Source organism: Bombyx mori, chromosome 17, assembly GCF_030269925.1.
Source record: "Bombyx mori chromosome 17, ASM3026992v2".
Taxonomy (NCBI): domain Eukaryota; kingdom Metazoa; phylum Arthropoda; class Insecta; order Lepidoptera; family Bombycidae; genus Bombyx; species Bombyx mori.
The window spans coordinates 2327220-2344439 of record NC_085123.1 but is presented as its reverse complement, the minus strand read 5'-3'; the positions used below and the strand labels follow the sequence as shown (position 1 = coordinate 2344439).

Below are 17220 nucleotides of genomic sequence, written 5' to 3'. Positions count from 1 at the left end.
TAAATGACCACCATTTTACTGAGATTATATTTCATCCCACATCATCTCATCTCATTTGATTTAATTTAATTCCAGTTAATTAATGTTTCAAATGAATCATCTTTCATTCTCTCCATATTATCATTTTTCATAAAAATAACAGTATAAATTAAAATAAGACATGACCGTCTTAGTTATCAGGTCATAAAACCCCTTAAAAAAATGGATTGTTATTATTTTTATTCATTTTCGTTCATTAAAACTTATTATATACAGTATCATTGTTTTTTATTTTAATATTATTGAACAGATCTTATATTTTTAATAGTATTAATCATAATTTTGAGAAACCCTTTTATTATTAAATTTTGTCAAAAACGAAATTAAAAAACAGCTACATCTAATAACCTAAAATTGGAATTTAACATATTAGAAAATATTACAGACAAATAAATACATACATAAGTTTTAATTATTTATATGATAAAATGATATGGAACTTGTTTTTTACTTCTCGGTGTTTTTATTATATTTGTTTTATTTTGTTTCATTTATAATTTTATTTATAATTTTATTTATTTTCTTTGCACACAAAAAAATATTTTTGATATTACTTAAAAAATTAAATGGAACATAATCTCATACATACATGTCAAATAAAACATAAAATAATCAACCATCTTTATTTATGAATTGTATCACGTTGGATGATTTAAAGGTACGATTCTTCTTTTGTAACAATTCATCTTCATCCATAGGTTCTATAATAGCGCCTGCCATAGTGACAACATTTGGACGTGTAAGTTTTCGGTGTGCAGTCTCAGGTATAAATGTGTTGCCTAATGGAGCTCTTAGTGAGGCCTCGAATTCTTTAACACTGTTGAAAGGATATGGGAGTTCTTTTACTTTATGTGCATCCAATTTTAGATCCTTGTATTCTTTAATGATTACATCACCTTTGTTCTCATCCCTCCTGGGAGTTTTTGGGGCAAATTTAGTAATGAATCTATTTCTTTTTCGTTTCGGTGCTTTCACTCCTTTTCCTCCCCACGCTCCCCATCCTGGCAGAGTCAAGTTAATATCTTCGGGCTTATCTTTATTAGCCTCATCTTCTTTTTCTTGCCTAAAGCTAGCTACAACATCATCTTCCTCAAATACTTCTTCTATATTGACTTTTGGTACAACTTGTTCATCATCTAAAACATCTAATTCAGTTTCTTGTCGAGATATTTCAGAGTTTAAGAATTTCGGTTTGACCTCAATAAATTTACTGGGATCAATGTTTGAGTTTGTAGGTTCCTCAGCTGGAATCTTGTTATGTAGCATAGCCCTCGACATAATATCATCAGATATTGTTTCTTCAGTAGGAATAGTTTTTGAAGTAGTTTCTAGTAACTGTTCATCAATTATAGCTTTCTTATTTTGAGTTGCTAATTTTAAGTACTCCAAATTATTCTCAGGTATATATGATTCACTGTTTCCTATTCTTTTGGATTTCTTTTTACTCTTTGAAGCTGTTAGCTGTTCAAGCTTTCTTAATTTCCTCCTGAAAATATCTAATTTCATATTAACTTGTTTCGATATGTTTCTTTCCAAATTATCAAATGCACCCCCAACACCTTCAGTGTACTTTTTATCTTTATTCTCTACAGGTTCAACAGTCCAATAAGATGTTGCTACCAGTTTAGTTTTAAGGGATTTTTTATTATTGTTAAGAGTTTCTTTATTTTTCTTCATTTTGTTTTCTTTTTGTTTTTGTTCTGTTTCAACAATCTTGTTTTTTGTAATATTGGAATTGTTCTGAATTGGTTGATTCAGATCTGATTGATTTTGTTCAGTACTGTTGTCTTCTTCAATATTTTTATCAATTTGTGCACTTTCATTTTTGTTGTTAAATATTTTCTCAATTTTATTTTTTAAAGTATTTAATCCAGCATCAGAACATGCTTTTGTAGTATCATTATTTTTTTCTGCTTCATCTTCACTACCACTGTCTTCTTTATGTTTAAACATTTTTCCTTTCAAATATTTTTTGTAGCCGAAATCAAATTCTGCATCAACATTAGACTTATTGTTTTGTTTCAACATCCAAGGATTCATCGGGTCTTGTGCTAAAGCAATATCAGGAATAACTACATTATCTTCTGCATCATCATCTGAACTATCAGGGTCTTGTGTCTTTTGTGTCAAACTTCGACTAACTGCTAACTGTTCTGCTATTTCTTGCCGAGCCTGTAATAATAAACAAAAAAAAATATTAGTTTATTACTCTGTACCAACAATCCTCTTCAGAATATTAATCTTCTCAAGAATAAGACTGTCTGTTCATATAGTAAGAACTAATAAATTATTATTAATATAAATTATTAAAACTATTATTTGTTTTAACTTCATTTCTAATTACTGAGTTTAATCAGTTATTCTAATTCAATTGAGACTTTAAGCTGCAGTATCCACATTGTGATGTCTAATATCTATCAATTACTATAAATAAAATTGTTTACATACCTCTTTATCATACTTTGCTCTGATCATTTTATTTTTTGCCCACTTTCCAGTGTTCTTATGCCGCAGTGTATGTCTTTCTAATGCTCTAGATTTTTCCAGAGCCTCCAATTTCTTTAAGGCCTCCTCTGGATTACTTTTTTGTAATTCTTCAAACTCTTTTAACTGTTGTTTTAGCCTGTCTTTCTTCAAAATTCTGAAAGGAGAAAGTCACATAGACCTGCTGGTATGAAAGACACACTGAAACAGTTTACTACATTTAAAAAATATCTACTAAGAATAATTACAATATATTTCATTTTCATTCATATTTCCACCATTTGTACTACTATATTTATATTTGCTATAAAGCTATTAAATTAATAAACAATAATAATAATTTAAGTAAAATAACCAGATGAGAATGAAACTACTAACCTATGATATTTCTTGCTCTTGATTTTACTTTGGCGTTTAGCTTTTGCAGCTCTATATGATTCTTGAGCTCGTATTTTTGCCAAATGTTGCCTGTGTTCAACCATTTCTTCATACGACATTGGGTACACCTGTTCTTCCTCATCGTCTTCCTGAACAATATCTGGTGGATCTACTGCCTCCAATTCGCGTTCTAGTTCAGATTTAGTTTTTAATTTTGAAATGAAGGCTTGCGTTGGCTGCAATCTATTTTCTGCTTTTTTCAAAGGAAAGAAAACCTGGTCCACTGTTCGACTGCGAGCAACAATGGGGTCCCACCGACCAACTTTCTTTTTTGTTTCTAAATATCCTGTCGCTCGCTTTATACGCTCAACCTGTGGTTTTTCTAATGGTTTACTTAAGACCTTGGACTCTTCCTGGCTTTTCAGCAATTTTTTCGTAATCTCTACATGTGAAGCAGTATCACTCAAAATGTTAGAAACATTTTTCAAAATTGACTTATTCGATTTTTTTATCAAATTAAATTCTGAATTGATGTTTGTGGGCTCGTTGCGTGTGGGCTCTATTATATGCTGAGTTTTATCTAATTTGGAAATCACACTAATTAGTTGATCATGGTCCGAAGCTATGTGCTCTATATCATCAATACCTTCCATCTTATGTAACTTTGTTAATAATTAGCAATATTAAACTACGGAACTTGCAATTGCTACTAGCATAAAGTTTTTTTTTAATTTTACCACGTTATCCTTAAAATACATAAAAATCTTTCACCTAACCTAAAAAATTAAAATTACAAATTTGTCAGATAATGTCAAAAGATAGATGTGTCAAATCGGAGCAAAGGGACATAGGCTATATAGCCAAATTTTTGGAAAAAGTCGAAAATGTTCAAATTCATAATACAAACAGTGGATGGAAAGGAGAAAGATGTAATGGAATTGAATGAATTCGAACTACGAGAAATGAAATAAAAACGTAGGTAGAATGGCAGGAGATTGAAAATTTCTTGGAGTGTTTTAAAGAACACAACATCCATCCACTTCTAGCTTTTTTTCATTTTCCAACAGTTTAACTCTTAGAAAGATTAACTAAACTATTAATAAGCCACAACCAGTACACACTTTAACATCCTCAGACACCGAACACCGTTTGCTTTATTATAAAATATTTACGACGGACAATGAGAGAAAATTTATTCCAGACCCAAAAATAGTGTAGTAACATAAATTAATAGGGATAAAAAACATAAATTTTTTAGGTAACTTCCTTTTTAATTTCGCGTTTTTATTGTCATTTTAATATTTCCGACGTTTCGAATACTCTACAGTTTTCGTGGTCGCGGACAATTGAATTGTTATTTGTCGACATTACAATATTGCGCTAAGACGGAACTTAATTATGTCTATAACCCGCAAAAGCCGAAGAAAATACTAACTTATTGTAATTAGTTTTAGTAAACTCACTTATTATTTTGAAATAAGCCTTTTTCCAATATCGTTCTTCTGGAAACATAAAATGCACCTGTTTCTATTAATTCTCCTTTCCAATCCTGACGCCTAGGCCGATTGAAAACATGAAAATTCAAGGGAAATACATTCCCATTTTCGTAACGCCAGCGTAAACTATAGCTTCTGAAACATTGCTCATATAGTTAAGTCAATAAATTACTGTTAAGAAATGTGACATACTTCTTCTGAAAAATGTATTACTGGCAATTTCGGTGATAAGCAAAGGTACAGGTTCTTAAAAAGTTTAATTTTAATCAAAAACTCACCTAGCTACTGAAAAGACACAATCGACCGGTTTTGGTATATTTAGTTTATTTAAAGCAAGCCTTAACTGTGAAGGTTTCGTAAGCGGTGACGTGGCTTGAATCAAAACTAATGTATTTATTTCACTATTAGACCACAAATATTCTTGAACTCCCCAAATGGACGGAGCCCAGTCAGTGGCCGTTACTTTACTACGTTTAAAAGGAGTAGCACCACCTTAAACAAAATTATATTTTGACAAGAATTTCCTAACCGTTGTCTTACTAATAATTAGTATCTTTAATAGTTGTTTTTCTGAAATTTCTTCCTGCATTAGTGAGAAAATTTAAAACATCGAAATAAAAATTCCGATAGCTAACCGTTAATGTAACTACACATTGCAATCGCAGCATAGATTAAGACAAAGAGCTGTAGGTGGATCAGTCCGTTTATATAAAATTTGAATGTTAATTTAAATTTAGAAAGGGGATTTTTTGATTATGTTTGTGGAATTCACATCTATAGGCCCCGTCAACCACTTAATAACAAGGTGGGTCATGAGGTCGCCCATCCATCAATGCAATAAATAAATAAATAATTCTATCCACAACTTTCAAGACGTAAAACGTTTACTCACAAGTCACTGCCTCCAAAGCAATTAATGGATGATCCGTGGACACAACCACTTGTTTCAAATCAGATCTTCTGGCTGTGATAATTGCGCGACACAAAAGACTTATTCCACCAACTGTTTGTAGATTTTTCAAGGGAATCCCTTTCGAGCCCCCTCGAGCTAGTATGAGCACGCCGATATCTTGACTTTTTGTAGATAAAATTGATCTGTGATATTTATAATGTAAACGTTTCAAAACAACTTCAGTTTTTCACATTAATGTTACCTAAATCGTAAATTGAATAACTAAAAATAAAATCAAGCGTACCCAAATTAAACAATAAAAATAGGTATGGTCACTCGGCATAATACCCCATATATCTAAACCTGTCCTGGTGTATAAAGTTATGGTGGAATAATTAACCGTACACCATAATATATACATATTCAAACCTTGAAAATATCACACACATTTTTCGAGCAAATGTTTAAAAGGTCTATGGCGATACATTATCCGGAAGTCAAAATCCCTCCTGTTTATACTAGAGCCCCCCGAAAGCCTCACCCATTGTATTCTTGTCTGAGCAACGGTAACTAGTTTTCATCAGGTCGTATGCTTGTTTGTATACTATGAAAATAAAAAAATCCTTCTCTCCTCCCATCTACCTACGTTAATCTTGGTACTTAAGTGCATCTTTCATATACATCTCGACGCAATCAAGTTAACGAACTTCCGCTACCCACTTATTCATCTATCATTTCATTTTATCATTATAGTTTCTCAAAGCGTGGCCATATTACGCTTGCATATCTCCAATTAAGAATATTACCAATTTCTCTGCTAGCAAGATGACATTCCTTTTAAGTTTCTTTTGAAATGCTCATTCTTCACCTTATATCTCCTGGCCCAGCATAAAACACATTTGACCATTCACATGTTTTAGTTGTTCAACACTCCGTCCATACTTAGGTTCAAATATTCGTATTTTATAAAACTTTAAATTTAAAATTAAATTGACTTCTAATGTTGTCTATGGGATACTAATTACAAAGAAAAGTAACAAATTAGATATGTAAATTAAAATCAATACACTCACAGGCTTAAAAAAACGAGCACTGAACACAACATAGTTTCGTGGAAGTCTCTGGAACACTTTATTGATGTTTCCTCTTTACTGAGCGCCGGATTGAGCAATCGAAAGAGTTACAGCTATTACTGCACAAATTTGAGGGCTAGAGAAACGGAACCCAATGTCTTCATGCGCGTGTCATTAAAGACCACTGACTTTGGGCAAACATTGTGTGATGGACAGATTTGTTCGCTCTCTGTCTGGGTGCTTATTATCTATACCTAGTCAGGTCATAAATTCTGTCACATGTTTAATGTAAAATAATTGTAACAAGTTTATTCATTATGTAACCATTCATATACCAAAATGAACTTAACAAAACATAGATTCTTATGACACTAAAGTTTATTCAAAATGACCTCCGTGATTTTGAATACAGGCCATCAATCTGCGCGGCCAGTCGTCTATCGCAGCACGAACGAGGTCCATGTCAATATCGGCGGCTGCCTTAATCAAGGATGTCTTGAGTGACTCCAAATTGGGATGAGGCTTTGAGCACGCCTTTTCCTCCAAGTGTTGCCATATCTTGTAATCTAACGGATTCAAATCTGGACTGGAGGAGGGCCAGTCTTCGTGCCGGATGAAGTCGATTTCACGCGCCGCCAGCCAGTCTTGTGTGCTCATCGCTCTATGAGCTGGCGCCGAATCTTGTTGGAATACCCAATGCCTGTTATTGAACATGGTATGAGAAACAGGTTCCACAAGGTGCGTCAGGACTGTATTTTGATACACAACTGCATTCGTTTTTACACCTTTCTCACAAAAATGTACCTCTGTTAAGCCCCAATAAGAAACTCCCAACCATACCATGAGCGAGGATGGAAAATGACCTCGGATGGACACGCGGAATACGGTTGCTCGCTTCTTCACTAATGTGTGCGTACACCTTATCATTTTGTTTGTTGTAGCTCTCTTCTACGGTAAACATTTTTTCATCCGAAAAAAGAATTTCCCGATATATTTTTCCCGCGTACCGCTTCAACAAAGCGCCGCATCTCTTCAGTCTCAGGTCCATTAGACGAGCATTCAAACGATGTCCTGTTTTTCTTCGATATGCCCGAAGCCCAAAGTCTTCATTTAACACCCTTTTCACCGTGGTTCTGCTTAACCCCATCTGAAGGGCCAACAGTTTCTGCTTACGTTTGGGATTTCTTTGAATTCGCGCCTTCACAGCTTTTATCACTGCTGGAGTCCTAACAGACCGAGGGCGACCACTTCTTGACCTGTCATCTACACTAGAGTCTTCATTGTATCGTTTGATGGTACGATAAACGAATCTTTTGGTTATATTCAAATTTTTCAGTATGTTAAAAATTTGAATTGGCGCGTAACCGCAACGATGCAACGCAATAACTGCGACACGGTCTTCTTTAAGCGTTCACTCCATATTTAAAAATGAATAAAATTTTAAAAGTATACATTTTTATTTTCATAAACAATTCGAAATTCGAATTCAATAAACTTTTATGTGGCCAGCATTCTAAAAGAAAAGTTTTTACTGTGTGACAATACTTATGACCTGACTAGTTACATATATAAGTAAGTATGTTGTAAATCTCTGGTATCTATAACACAGGAAATCCTAAATTAGGCCGGATGAGCGTGGTAATAGCGTTTCTACAATACAATTGAGAGTTTTACCTCATGTTTCACGGTAATTGACGATATTCACTCTGCTCTGCTCTCGTTCCAGGAATCAACTCGGCTTTAGTAATCACTTTACCCCAGATTGACCGTGAATTCTTTCACTCATCTAAGCCAATAGCAGATAGAATTATTGTTTCTGCCTTAAATAGGCAGCTTATCCGGCCTATGTCGGAGGTTTGTTAAGCAGTCATCACAACACACGGACCCCATTTGCGATCAAACTATTAATCAAATTAGTATCACGTCTATCCCCTTTTGCATCAGCCGTACTGTAGGTAAAAGAAAGAAGATGCTTGCAACATGCCTTAACACCAGTACCTGTTAAAGATAGAACGATATAGGACTAGTATAGGATTATCCAATAATTGGATTGGAGAAACTAAAGTGAAGATAGAGCTATTACAGACCTTTATTAAGTTGTTGATGCATTAGACACCGTACGGCGACTACCAGAATAATCTTGATACTTGAGATGGGAGATTCATTTGTTTTGTACAATAGCTATGCCACGCTTGAAACCGGAACTTTAGATTAATTCGTTCCGGAAATTAAATGTACCGGATGCACCAAACATACTCCTGCGGGTTATAACAATAAAGTATATCGGTTATGCTAGTCATAAATAGGCATATTTTGCAAGATGAGAAGCAATGAATAGCACGTATCTATAAGGAACATGACTTTAAAAAAAGAACCTAACGAACACTTTGTGACATTTCTTATCAACTGTTGTTGTTGTAGATAATAATATAATTATAAAGTGACGTTAGGATGGTGTTATGCGCGATGTGCTCATTGATACGATGAGATCATTCTTGTTTTTTTTTTTTATTGTTTAGATGGGTGGACGAGCTCACAGCCCACCTGGTGTTAAGTGGTTACTAGCGCCCATATACATCTACAACATTTAGACTTATTTAGCTTTATTTATTTAACATTTAGACTTTAACATCGTGTCATGAAAATCAAACTCGTAAAAATTATAATTTAAGTAATTACCGACAACTTACTTATAATCCTGACAACTTGGAAAAAACCAATAGTTGTAGGTCACGTGGAAGGAAAGAGAAGTCGAGGAAGATTGCCAACCAGGTGGACGGACATTGTCAAGGAGTCCACAAACACCAGCGTCCCGGGCGCCATTAAGCAAGCCGAATGCATGCAACATTGGAGGAAGCTGGTGCAAAAACTAGACCAAGGTGGTCACGACCCTCAGTAATGAGGAAGCGACGAAGAAGAAGAATTACCGATGGTAAGGCATGTTGTGCGCTCGTCGGGTAAGTACCACTGCCACCACCCTGCCTATTTCTGCCGTAAAGCCGAAAAGCGTGTCGGTTTGAAGGGTGGTTTTTTTTTATACTATCTATGCTAATAGCCTTGAGAGGCTATTTCAGCTTCGCCCTAGCGTTTGTAGGTGAGCTCACGGGGCTCAAACCGGAGTGTTGCTAACACTGACCCTGGCAAGAGCAGTGCTTCGCAGAATCTACCACCGCAACGGAAACGTGACCCACTGAGAAGATCCAGCGAGAAACTCAGTGGGCTGAAGGGTGGGGCAGCCGTTGTACTGTAAAACTGAGACTGATGTTTCAAGGTGGATGGCGGCATTTACGTTGTTGATGTCTGTTAACACCAATAACCACTTGAGCAATACCATGTCGGTCGGAGTGCGGGCATCGCAGCAATAAAAACAGTTTCGTTTGAAAAGTCGCACGGCCTATTTTACAATGCGATTGACAATCGAATCTAACGTCTCAAGACAGCTTCCTTTACATTATGGCGTCTATGGGCAACCGTAATAGGTTAACATCATGTAAAGAAAAACCTTCATTGTCTAAAACTTTTTAGTTTTCTATTCGAAAAAATAAAAATTATTGGTTTCTTTCCATTGTAAACATTCATTACGCATCTCATGAGATAAACCGCGAAAAAGAACCTATCACAGAATAACTATTCCTTTATCCTCCTTATTCAACAGGGACTTCACCTCTTACACGGAAGATTCATTTAAATACATCCGCACCGCAACTATCCACTACATTCGGTCTTGAGGAGCGAAACTTGATACAAGTAAGTACTTTGTTTTGTATTATTTTTTTGCTTAGTTTAGTGGACGAGTTCGCAGCAAACCTAGTGTTACTTATGTTGTTACCGAAACCCATAGGCAACAATAACGCAAATGCCATCAGTCATGTTGAGACATGAGTTCTTAGTCTTAGTTTGTATTACTCTTCTTTGCTTCCGCAAACAAACAAGTCTAAGTCTTTAAATTAACGCTACAGACGTCAACAAATCTAACTTTTTTTTATTGCTTAGGTGGGTGGACGAGCTCACAGCCCACCTGGTGTTAAGTTGTTACTGGAGCCCATAGACATCCACAACGTAAATGCGCCACCACCCATCTTGAGATATAAGTTCTAAGGTCTCAAGTATAGTTTTGTCAAAAGTCTGTTAACTTTGATGAATCGTCAAATGACAATGCAGTTTTTAAAGCACTCTTTAAATTGTAGTCTCTTTTTTCAGATGACAATTCACTAAAAGTACTGTATTATTCGAGCTGATAATTAATTATAAAAATTAATATAGCCATGTTTAGAATATCCGCGCTGGTCCGATATATCCCGGAGGACACATTCCACATTAATATGTATTTTTTGTACTAAAGTTTTTTTTTTCTTTTTTTTTATTGCTTAGATGCGTGGACGAGCTCACAGCCCACCTGGTGTTAAGTGGTTACTGGAGCCCATAGACATTTACAACGTAAATGCGCCACCCACCTTGAGATATAAGTTCTAAGGTCTCAAGTAAGTTACAACGGCTGCCCCACCCTTCAAACCGAAACGCATTACTGCTTCACGGCAGAAATAGGCAGGGTGGTGGTACCCACACGCGCGGACTCACAAGAGGTCCTACCACCAGTGAAGACCCGCAAACTGGTGGAACCCTCGTTGGTTGACGATGCCATCCAACTCTTTCATTAGGAGAGCTGTTCACATGTGTATCATCTGATTTTATTTGGAATGAACTTAATGAATCGTTCTTATTGTTTTAGCTCAAAATGAATTCAAATCTGTTTTATATCTTCGCTACAACTCTGGTGTGTGTTAACGCAGAAGTTTACGGACCTTCTGATTACGCAGAAGAGTGAGTAGATTTGCTTAAATATTATTACTAATCTCATATTTAATTTGCATAGATTTACAAACGCCTCGATTTCTTAGTTCATAGTTTGAAATTACCATATGAAAAAAATGTAACGTCTGATATAGGAACATGCAAAACCTCGACTGTTTTATTACGTACCATCTTCTTCATTAGTATTTTTAATTAAAACAGTTAAGTACCAATTTCTTTTGGTAGTAGTAATTAACAAAGTTTGGTATCATTATCTAGCAAAAAATATCCTGGCAACAATTTTCTCTGAAAAAAAAGAAGAAGAAAACAATTGAGTACCACTGTCTCCAATGTTTGTCAACTGGTTTTGTTAATTTATTTGCCTAGCAGCTATTGTCGATGCTATGACAATTTAATTTGAATTAATCACTTCTTTTTCGTAATTGCAATAACAAAACCAAAGAGAAAATATAACTATTGAAACAAATCGATCTTAAGAATCACACAGACACGTGATTATATTCGAATCTCAATCACTGACCGAACACTAGGAATTGTAATTACTTAATTTTCAGTTACTCGATCAGCGGGCAATCCTCAAGGCGACACCCCCGTGACGTCACTTGGGACAAACAAATGGGGGGAGGCAAGGTCTTTGGCACTTTGGGACAAAACGATGATGGCCTCTTTGTAAGTTTAAAATAAACTTTAATCCCATCACGTGAGATCTTATAGACTTATAGAAAGTGTTCCCTGAATTCTATGAAACGATTTTTCTGCAAACGAAGGCATAAATGGGCTAGGCATAGCTGTTCAGATATTTTTGAACAACGATGATTGAAATTAAAAATCTTTAATTTTCCATCAGCTCCAATTTCGTCATGCTAATCAATCTTAATAGTTCCCACGTCGATCAATAGCCATTTATCACTTATCTCGAAGTATGTATAGATAGAAGTCTTCACTGTAAATTTCAAACCGCTTCTGGGTCCTCAAATCCCTTGACGGGGGCATGGCGCGGGCCTCGGGAACCCTTCCTGTCTGGACTGGAACCCCCCGCCCTTCCGGCAGGAGTGATTAGTCTGCTGGATGGTGATGAATTAATGAATCAGTGGCTAGATCGATGTATAAGGTAATTTCAAACCTGCTTTATAAACAGAAATGAATGATCTTAACATGCGCAATCCTTGTAACCAATCAATGTTTGATGGACCAATTAATTGTGTTTCAGGGAAAAGCTGGTTACAACAAAGAGATCTTTAATGACGACCGCGGCAAACTAACCGGTCAGGCTTACGGTACCAGGGTTTTAGGACCTGGAGGCGACAGCACCAACTACGGCGGACGCCTAGACTGGGCGAACAAGAATGCACAAGCCACTATTGACCTAAATAGACAAATCGGTGGCAGATCTGGGGTTAGTTTTAGTACTATATAAATATGTATTTTAAAACGGAGCCTTTCCCTTTTCACTACAGGCGCCGGTACTATCTGTACAGTCTGGGGCCATAAGTCAACCTTTTTCTATAACATTTTGCATACATACACGATCATTGTCTAGTCAGAAAAAATGAGACTCGGAGAGGGCATAAGTGAGAAATCATAATTGTCTTAAGGATGTCCTGTATAATCTTGTACATGAACTTAAAGCCTCAATCGCATAATGAAAATCACTACAGTTAAATACAGTGGGGCAAATTCTATAGAGCGCGATGTCAAACATTAAAACTACTGCTTAATAATAATTGGTTAATTTTATGTTTTCTGACATAGGTATTTGGACAAGGATTTTTTGTCGATAATTCTCAGCAATTAAATTGCACTTCGAATTTGGGTTCTTGTTAATTATGTAAGTGGGTGTGCGAAAACACAGCTCACAAGCCACACTACAAAGTGGCTAACAGTCTGCTTAGTGCGAGTTTTTTAACGTTCCCGATAGCGCAAAAGTTAACTCAAATTTGTATGCAGTTAGAGCAGCATCCCTAGCGGCAAATGTAGGCAAACGTTCCAACTCCATACAAATTTAAGTTAACTTTTACGCTATCGAGATCGTTAAAAAACTCGCACTTAGCACGCAGAGCCCATACATACACCTTCCAACTCCATTCCAACTCTAACGATAGATAATACACTACTCTAATTTCAACGCCACTCGTCTTGACACATGATAGTCTAGAATAGTCTAGATTTTCTATGATATTTCATGGTTTTATGTGATGAAAATTTAATACCCCTCATCATCGATTTCAAAGAACTGTGAAGTCCTCCGAAACCATCTGATTAATTGTCATTTACCAACGCAAGTTTTCATTTTTTATGTTTTTTTTTTTACAGATGACAGCATCAGGCTCCGGTGTGTGGGATCTGGATAAGAACACCCACTTTTCTGCCGGTGGTATGGTCTCGAAGGAGTTCGGTCACAAAAGACCAGACGTCGGTCTTCAAGCAGAGATCCGCCATGATTGGTGATCACCTCAACACTTAAACAATAATCTTTTGCCAAATAAATTAGTTTTTTTTTATTATTCAATATAGGTTATTATTGATTGTTTTATCTAAAATCGAAATTTACGAAGTATGTCTAACTGTAAGTTTGTTTCATAATGTAATTAGATAAATAGGATCTCGTGCTTTGTTATGACGGTTAGAAATACAATTTAATAAAAAAATTACGTTTCCTAAATTTCCTTGCATTTTATTTTAAGTAAATTAATCAACCATCAACATTGAATTAGGAAGAAGCAATGCCTAAAAAAATATAAGAAAAGTGAAACACCTTCAGACTGATATGTTTGTTCGATTCTACAAACTTTATATTAAAAGAAAACAGATTATGCGAATCCAAAACTTTCATTTCACCACAATCCAAAATACCTACTTAATTTATTAAAATAAAATTATCTCAATAAATTAAGTTTAAAAAAAAGGAAAGAAAAATCAAACGCGGCGTCTCGGTGACCATTTCAGTGACATTTTCTCGTAGCTAGCAACATTCTCCTCATTTACACCGTGTCGTGCATATCTATGTTCGTTTTCAGGGGACGATTTTAGTGCTGAAAAAAAAAACGTCTTTTTTATGTAACTACGTAATTTTACCCGTGTATTTAAACTATGCAAGGGTCTCGAGATTTTTCAATAATTGTCTATAACATTTCTATATGATGGATTGAAGCGCTGTAATAATAGTCGCATCTGTAGCGACGTACTCTCGCGACCATTTCTCTTGCGATCAGTTTCGAGTCACAGCAATCGTAGCATGTGCATGGCGCAAATTACTTGTAAAAATAGAATCCTAAAGGTACCCATAGGTCTATGGTACCCATGGCGATCTGACATTGACGGTTAGTAGAATTCTTCTTGCATTGACAGATGACATCACAGACCATCTATTTTAAGTATTTTTGCCACTTTCATATAACGCACGAAACGAAATATATTTGGAATATTTGTGGGAAAATTAAAACCGGTTTGCACTTACGAAATTGCTTAGTATTTTTGAAAGTATCTTTTTTTACTGATTTATTAACACCAGTAGTAGAACCAGAGCTCGAGGCTATAGTTCTAGCTGTAGACGGCTCGCTGTCTACCCCCAGTGCATCCAGTGCTCGCATACGTTCGGCTATTTGATCGTTTACTATGTCTCTGTGCGGACCCGCTTCTCCCAACTGCTCCATTTCACTCAGCCACTCCACACGTTCACGAATTTGATTCAATACTGAAATTAAAGAGACATTTGTAAACGTTTAAATTAGGATTTAAAGCAAAAAACAAAGTTTTTACTAATAACTAGTTTAAAAATTAGGTATAATAAACAGATGAGTAATTGTGTTTATTTGTTGGAATAGAACAATGTTTGGAGAGCCTAAAACCTCAGGCAAAACATGCTGTGGGCGACGGCGCCGCGGCGGTTTTACTTTGCCCCATCGCCTGTGTTGGCTATAAAATTAGCGGCGGCCGAAGGATTATCGTGTGGCACCATTTTATCAAAGTACCATTTTGACTATTGCATGAGATTGAACTGGTTTTTAAAGTTTAATTGCGTATTTGTGTGTGTAATTTCTGTGCCAGCCGTGATCACGAAAAATGAATTTGAAATGTCGAATAATAGAAAAATAAGTTCCGTAGATTGAGAAAAATCGGGACCCTTTCCAAATCCAACACAAATTTTCAATGGTTTTTCTTCTTCTTAAAATTGAGATTAATATTGTTCCAGAGGCTTAAATTTTTATACACGATGCGCTATTAATGTTTATTATACATAGTTCATTACAAAATATACACAAAAACTGAAAAAATTTGCTTGACAGGGTTCTTTTGGGGTTTGTGATAATCGGATTACGTATGGGGACAATAAGAGTTTTTCGATAGAGCTTTTTTTTTCTGCAGGAGAAAATCGCCGGATACCCACCCGCACGACGGGCGGGGTATGTGGGAATTGAACCTCACTAAAAACTCCTGCCGCACACAGCCGGCGCCCTACCCCGGACAGAGCCGAAGCCCAGTCGGAGCTATTATATTGAGACGGCGGGACAGGGCTTACGCAGTGCATATTACATCCATCTCGTTCGATAGGGCTGGCACTATTTAGTTGTTAGGTAGGTACCTAACTTTAGGTAATTAACTTTTCAATATCTTTAATGAGTTACAAAATCTTGAAGACTTAATGAAACTATTTAATATTTTTAAACTCTAAATACCTTAAAACCTTTAAAATTCAACAAAGTTAAATCTAACAACTCAACAAAAGTATTGTGACATCCCAGATTTGTTCCTATTCTAACTCTAGTCTTTAATCCCCCAATCTACTGTTCGTAAATAAATTGAAGGTAGGTACCTACATCACGTACGTAATGTCAAAATTAATCAATGTCAAAATGGAATCCTCACTTTCATTCCACATTTCTTTATTGGACGGTAATGTCGCAGTTTTCTTCGCTGGTTTTTCTACAGGTTTCGATTTTAATTCGCGTGCTTCTCCACAATCTCCATCTGACATCAAACGCGAAAGTCTGTCCTTTAACACTTCTCTATCTTCACCGCGTTTGATCGGTCGATACCTTGACCCAAGAAATCATTCTTATTATCAAAAAGTTCTCAGTTGTACAAGACAGCATATTATAAACTAAGACACGAAGTCTGTTGTTTCGGAATAATTACTATTGTGGTGTACTGTTAGAAACGAATGCGTTCTTCTTTTTAACTAACATATTTATTCTGACTAGTTCAACAACCTTTCTTCCTATTAGTAAAAAAATACCTGATCCCATCATTCCATTTTCAAATAACTCTACATTTATATGATTGTTTTTTTTTATATTAATTTAATTTAACACTCACACGTCTTCGTCGAATATGCCGGAAGCACGAATAGCTGAAAAGGATCGACGTCGAGAAGTGCGAGGTCTCGTCAAAGGGAACCTGTCTTGGACGTCCCTTGTATTTGAAATGACTTCTTGTTTACGTAATTTGAGAACATCATTATGTCGCTGTACTATGCTAAGCTTGGATTCTTCCAAAAGGACTGTTTAGGAGTGATTTATGAACGATTAATTAATTTGTTATGATATTTCGTGTAAGGATTATTATCTTGTCTATTCAGGCTATAAAGCTGTCAAGGGTTCCCGTTTGAAGTGTATGACAGCCGTTCATAAGCCATATCCGGTGGTTTGTCAAACAAGGCAATATCAAAAACAAAATCTTAAATAATTTATCTACCCTTTATAAATTCCTGTTGTGCTGGAGTTCGATGAACTGTCTTCGTATGGAAGATACCACCGTGGGGAACACTTCTACTTGGCCATGTTACATTGACGAACCCTTTTTCATCTGGCTTCTCCATTTCGTTTGAATCTTCCAAAAATACTGTTAATATCTGTAAAACTTATTTTGCGTATTAAATGTCTCAACAGTTTGTTGCCTATGTTTTTACAAGTTTCAAATATTGATGTTGTGTTACCTTAGTTACCATCGTATAGCATAAAGAGCTTATAGAGCATAACATAGAGTTCAGCATACAGAGGTCACTACTACTACTACATTATCAAAAGTCAGTGAAAAAATGCGTCTC

The 17220-nt window shown here is 35.7% G+C and overlaps 4 protein-coding genes across 5 annotated transcripts; 1 reads left to right on the top strand and 3 right to left on the bottom strand.

The window, feature by feature from the left end:
• Positions 1–648: 648 nt before the first annotated feature.
• Positions 649–3677, bottom strand: LOC101746130 (U3 small nucleolar RNA-associated protein 14 homolog C). Its single transcript, XM_004921933.5, has 3 exons — positions 2902–3677; positions 2488–2680; positions 649–2211 (listed from the first exon to the last, which is right to left on the bottom strand). Exons 1-3 carry the CDS (start codon positions 3552–3554, stop codon positions 652–654), a joined length of 2406 nt encoding a protein of 801 aa, XP_004921990.1. The 5' UTR covers positions 3555–3677; the 3' UTR covers positions 649–651.
• LOC119629767 (N-acylneuraminate cytidylyltransferase A) lies at positions 2910–11474 on the bottom strand. The gene is made up of 8 exons (XM_062673270.1): positions 11343–11474; positions 8450–8620; positions 8037–8360; positions 6363–6498; positions 5290–5492; positions 4676–4889; positions 4365–4532; positions 2910–3677 (listed from the first exon to the last, which is right to left on the bottom strand). Exons 4-8 carry the CDS (start codon positions 6392–6394, stop codon positions 3635–3637), a joined length of 660 nt encoding a protein of 219 aa, XP_062529254.1. The 5' UTR covers positions 6395–6498; positions 8037–8360; positions 8450–8620; positions 11343–11474; the 3' UTR covers positions 2910–3634.
• glv2 (gloverin 2) lies at positions 9089–13836 on the top strand. Of its 2 annotated transcripts, XM_021347571.3 has the most exons (6): positions 9089–9294; positions 10018–10109; positions 11092–11183; positions 11729–11843; positions 12385–12570; positions 13488–13836. In XM_021347571.3, the coding sequence occupies exons 1-6, from the start codon at positions 9198–9200 to the stop codon at positions 13620–13622; spliced, it is 717 nt and encodes a 238-aa protein (XP_021203246.2). In that variant the 5' UTR covers positions 9089–9197; the 3' UTR covers positions 13623–13836. The 2 variants fall into 2 exon arrangements, with proteins under 2 accessions (XP_021203246.2, NP_001037683.1); NM_001044218.2 differs by lacking the exon at positions 9089–9294 and having other exon boundaries at positions 10077–10109.
• On the bottom strand, positions 13487–17122 carry LOC101746273 (UPF0193 protein EVG1 homolog). Its single transcript, XM_021348143.3, has 5 exons — positions 16869–17122; positions 16491–16674; positions 16041–16210; positions 14632–14868; positions 13487–14206 (listed from the first exon to the last, which is right to left on the bottom strand). The coding sequence occupies exons 1-5, from the start codon at positions 16990–16992 to the stop codon at positions 14091–14093; spliced, it is 831 nt and encodes a 276-aa protein (XP_021203818.1). The 5' UTR covers positions 16993–17122; the 3' UTR covers positions 13487–14090.
• Between the last annotated feature and the right edge of the window lie 98 nt (positions 17123–17220).

Coding starts and splice junctions, on each gene's coding strand:
- LOC101746130 (XM_004921933.5), bottom strand. CDS start 3,554: ATGGAAGGTATTGATGATATAGAGCACATAGCTTCGGACCATGATCAA. Junction 2,681..2,901: donor AAGAGCAAGAAATATCATAG/GTTAGTAGTTTC, acceptor TTCTCCTTTCAG/AATTTTGAAGAAAGACAGGC. Junction 2,212..2,487: donor GAGCAAAGTATGATAAAGAG/GTATGTAAACAA, acceptor TTATTATTACAG/GCTCGGCAAGAAATAGCAGA.
- LOC119629767 (XM_062673270.1), bottom strand. CDS start 6,394: ATGTTGTGTTCAGTGCTCGTTTTTTTAAGCCT. Junction 5,493..6,362: donor GTGCTCGTTTTTTTAAGCCT/GTGAGTGTATTG, acceptor TAAATATCACAG/ATCAATTTTATCTACAAAAA. Junction 4,533..4,675: donor TGTGTCTTTTCAGTAGCTAG/GTGAGTTTTTGA, acceptor GCAATGTTTCAG/AAGCTATAGTTTACGCTGGC.
- glv2 (XM_021347571.3), top strand. CDS start 9,198: ATGCATGCAACATTGGAGGAAGCTGGTGCAAAAACTAGACCAAGGTGG. Junction 9,295..10,017: donor AAGAAGAAGAATTACCGATG/GTAAGGCATGTT, acceptor CTTATTCAACAG/GGACTTCACCTCTTACACGG. Junction 12,571..13,487: donor AAATCGGTGGCAGATCTGGG/GTTAGTTTTAGT, acceptor TTTTTTTTACAG/ATGACAGCATCAGGCTCCGG.
- LOC101746273 (XM_021348143.3), bottom strand. CDS start 16,992: ATGGAGAAGCCAGATGAAAAAGGGTTCGTCAATGTAACATGGCCAAGT. Junction 16,675..16,868: donor ACAACAGGAATTTATAAAGG/GTAGATAAATTA, acceptor ACTCCTAAACAG/TCCTTTTGGAAGAATCCAAG. Junction 16,211..16,490: donor GGCATATTCGACGAAGACGT/GTGAGTGTTAAA, acceptor TCTTGGGTCAAG/GTATCGACCGATCAAACGCG.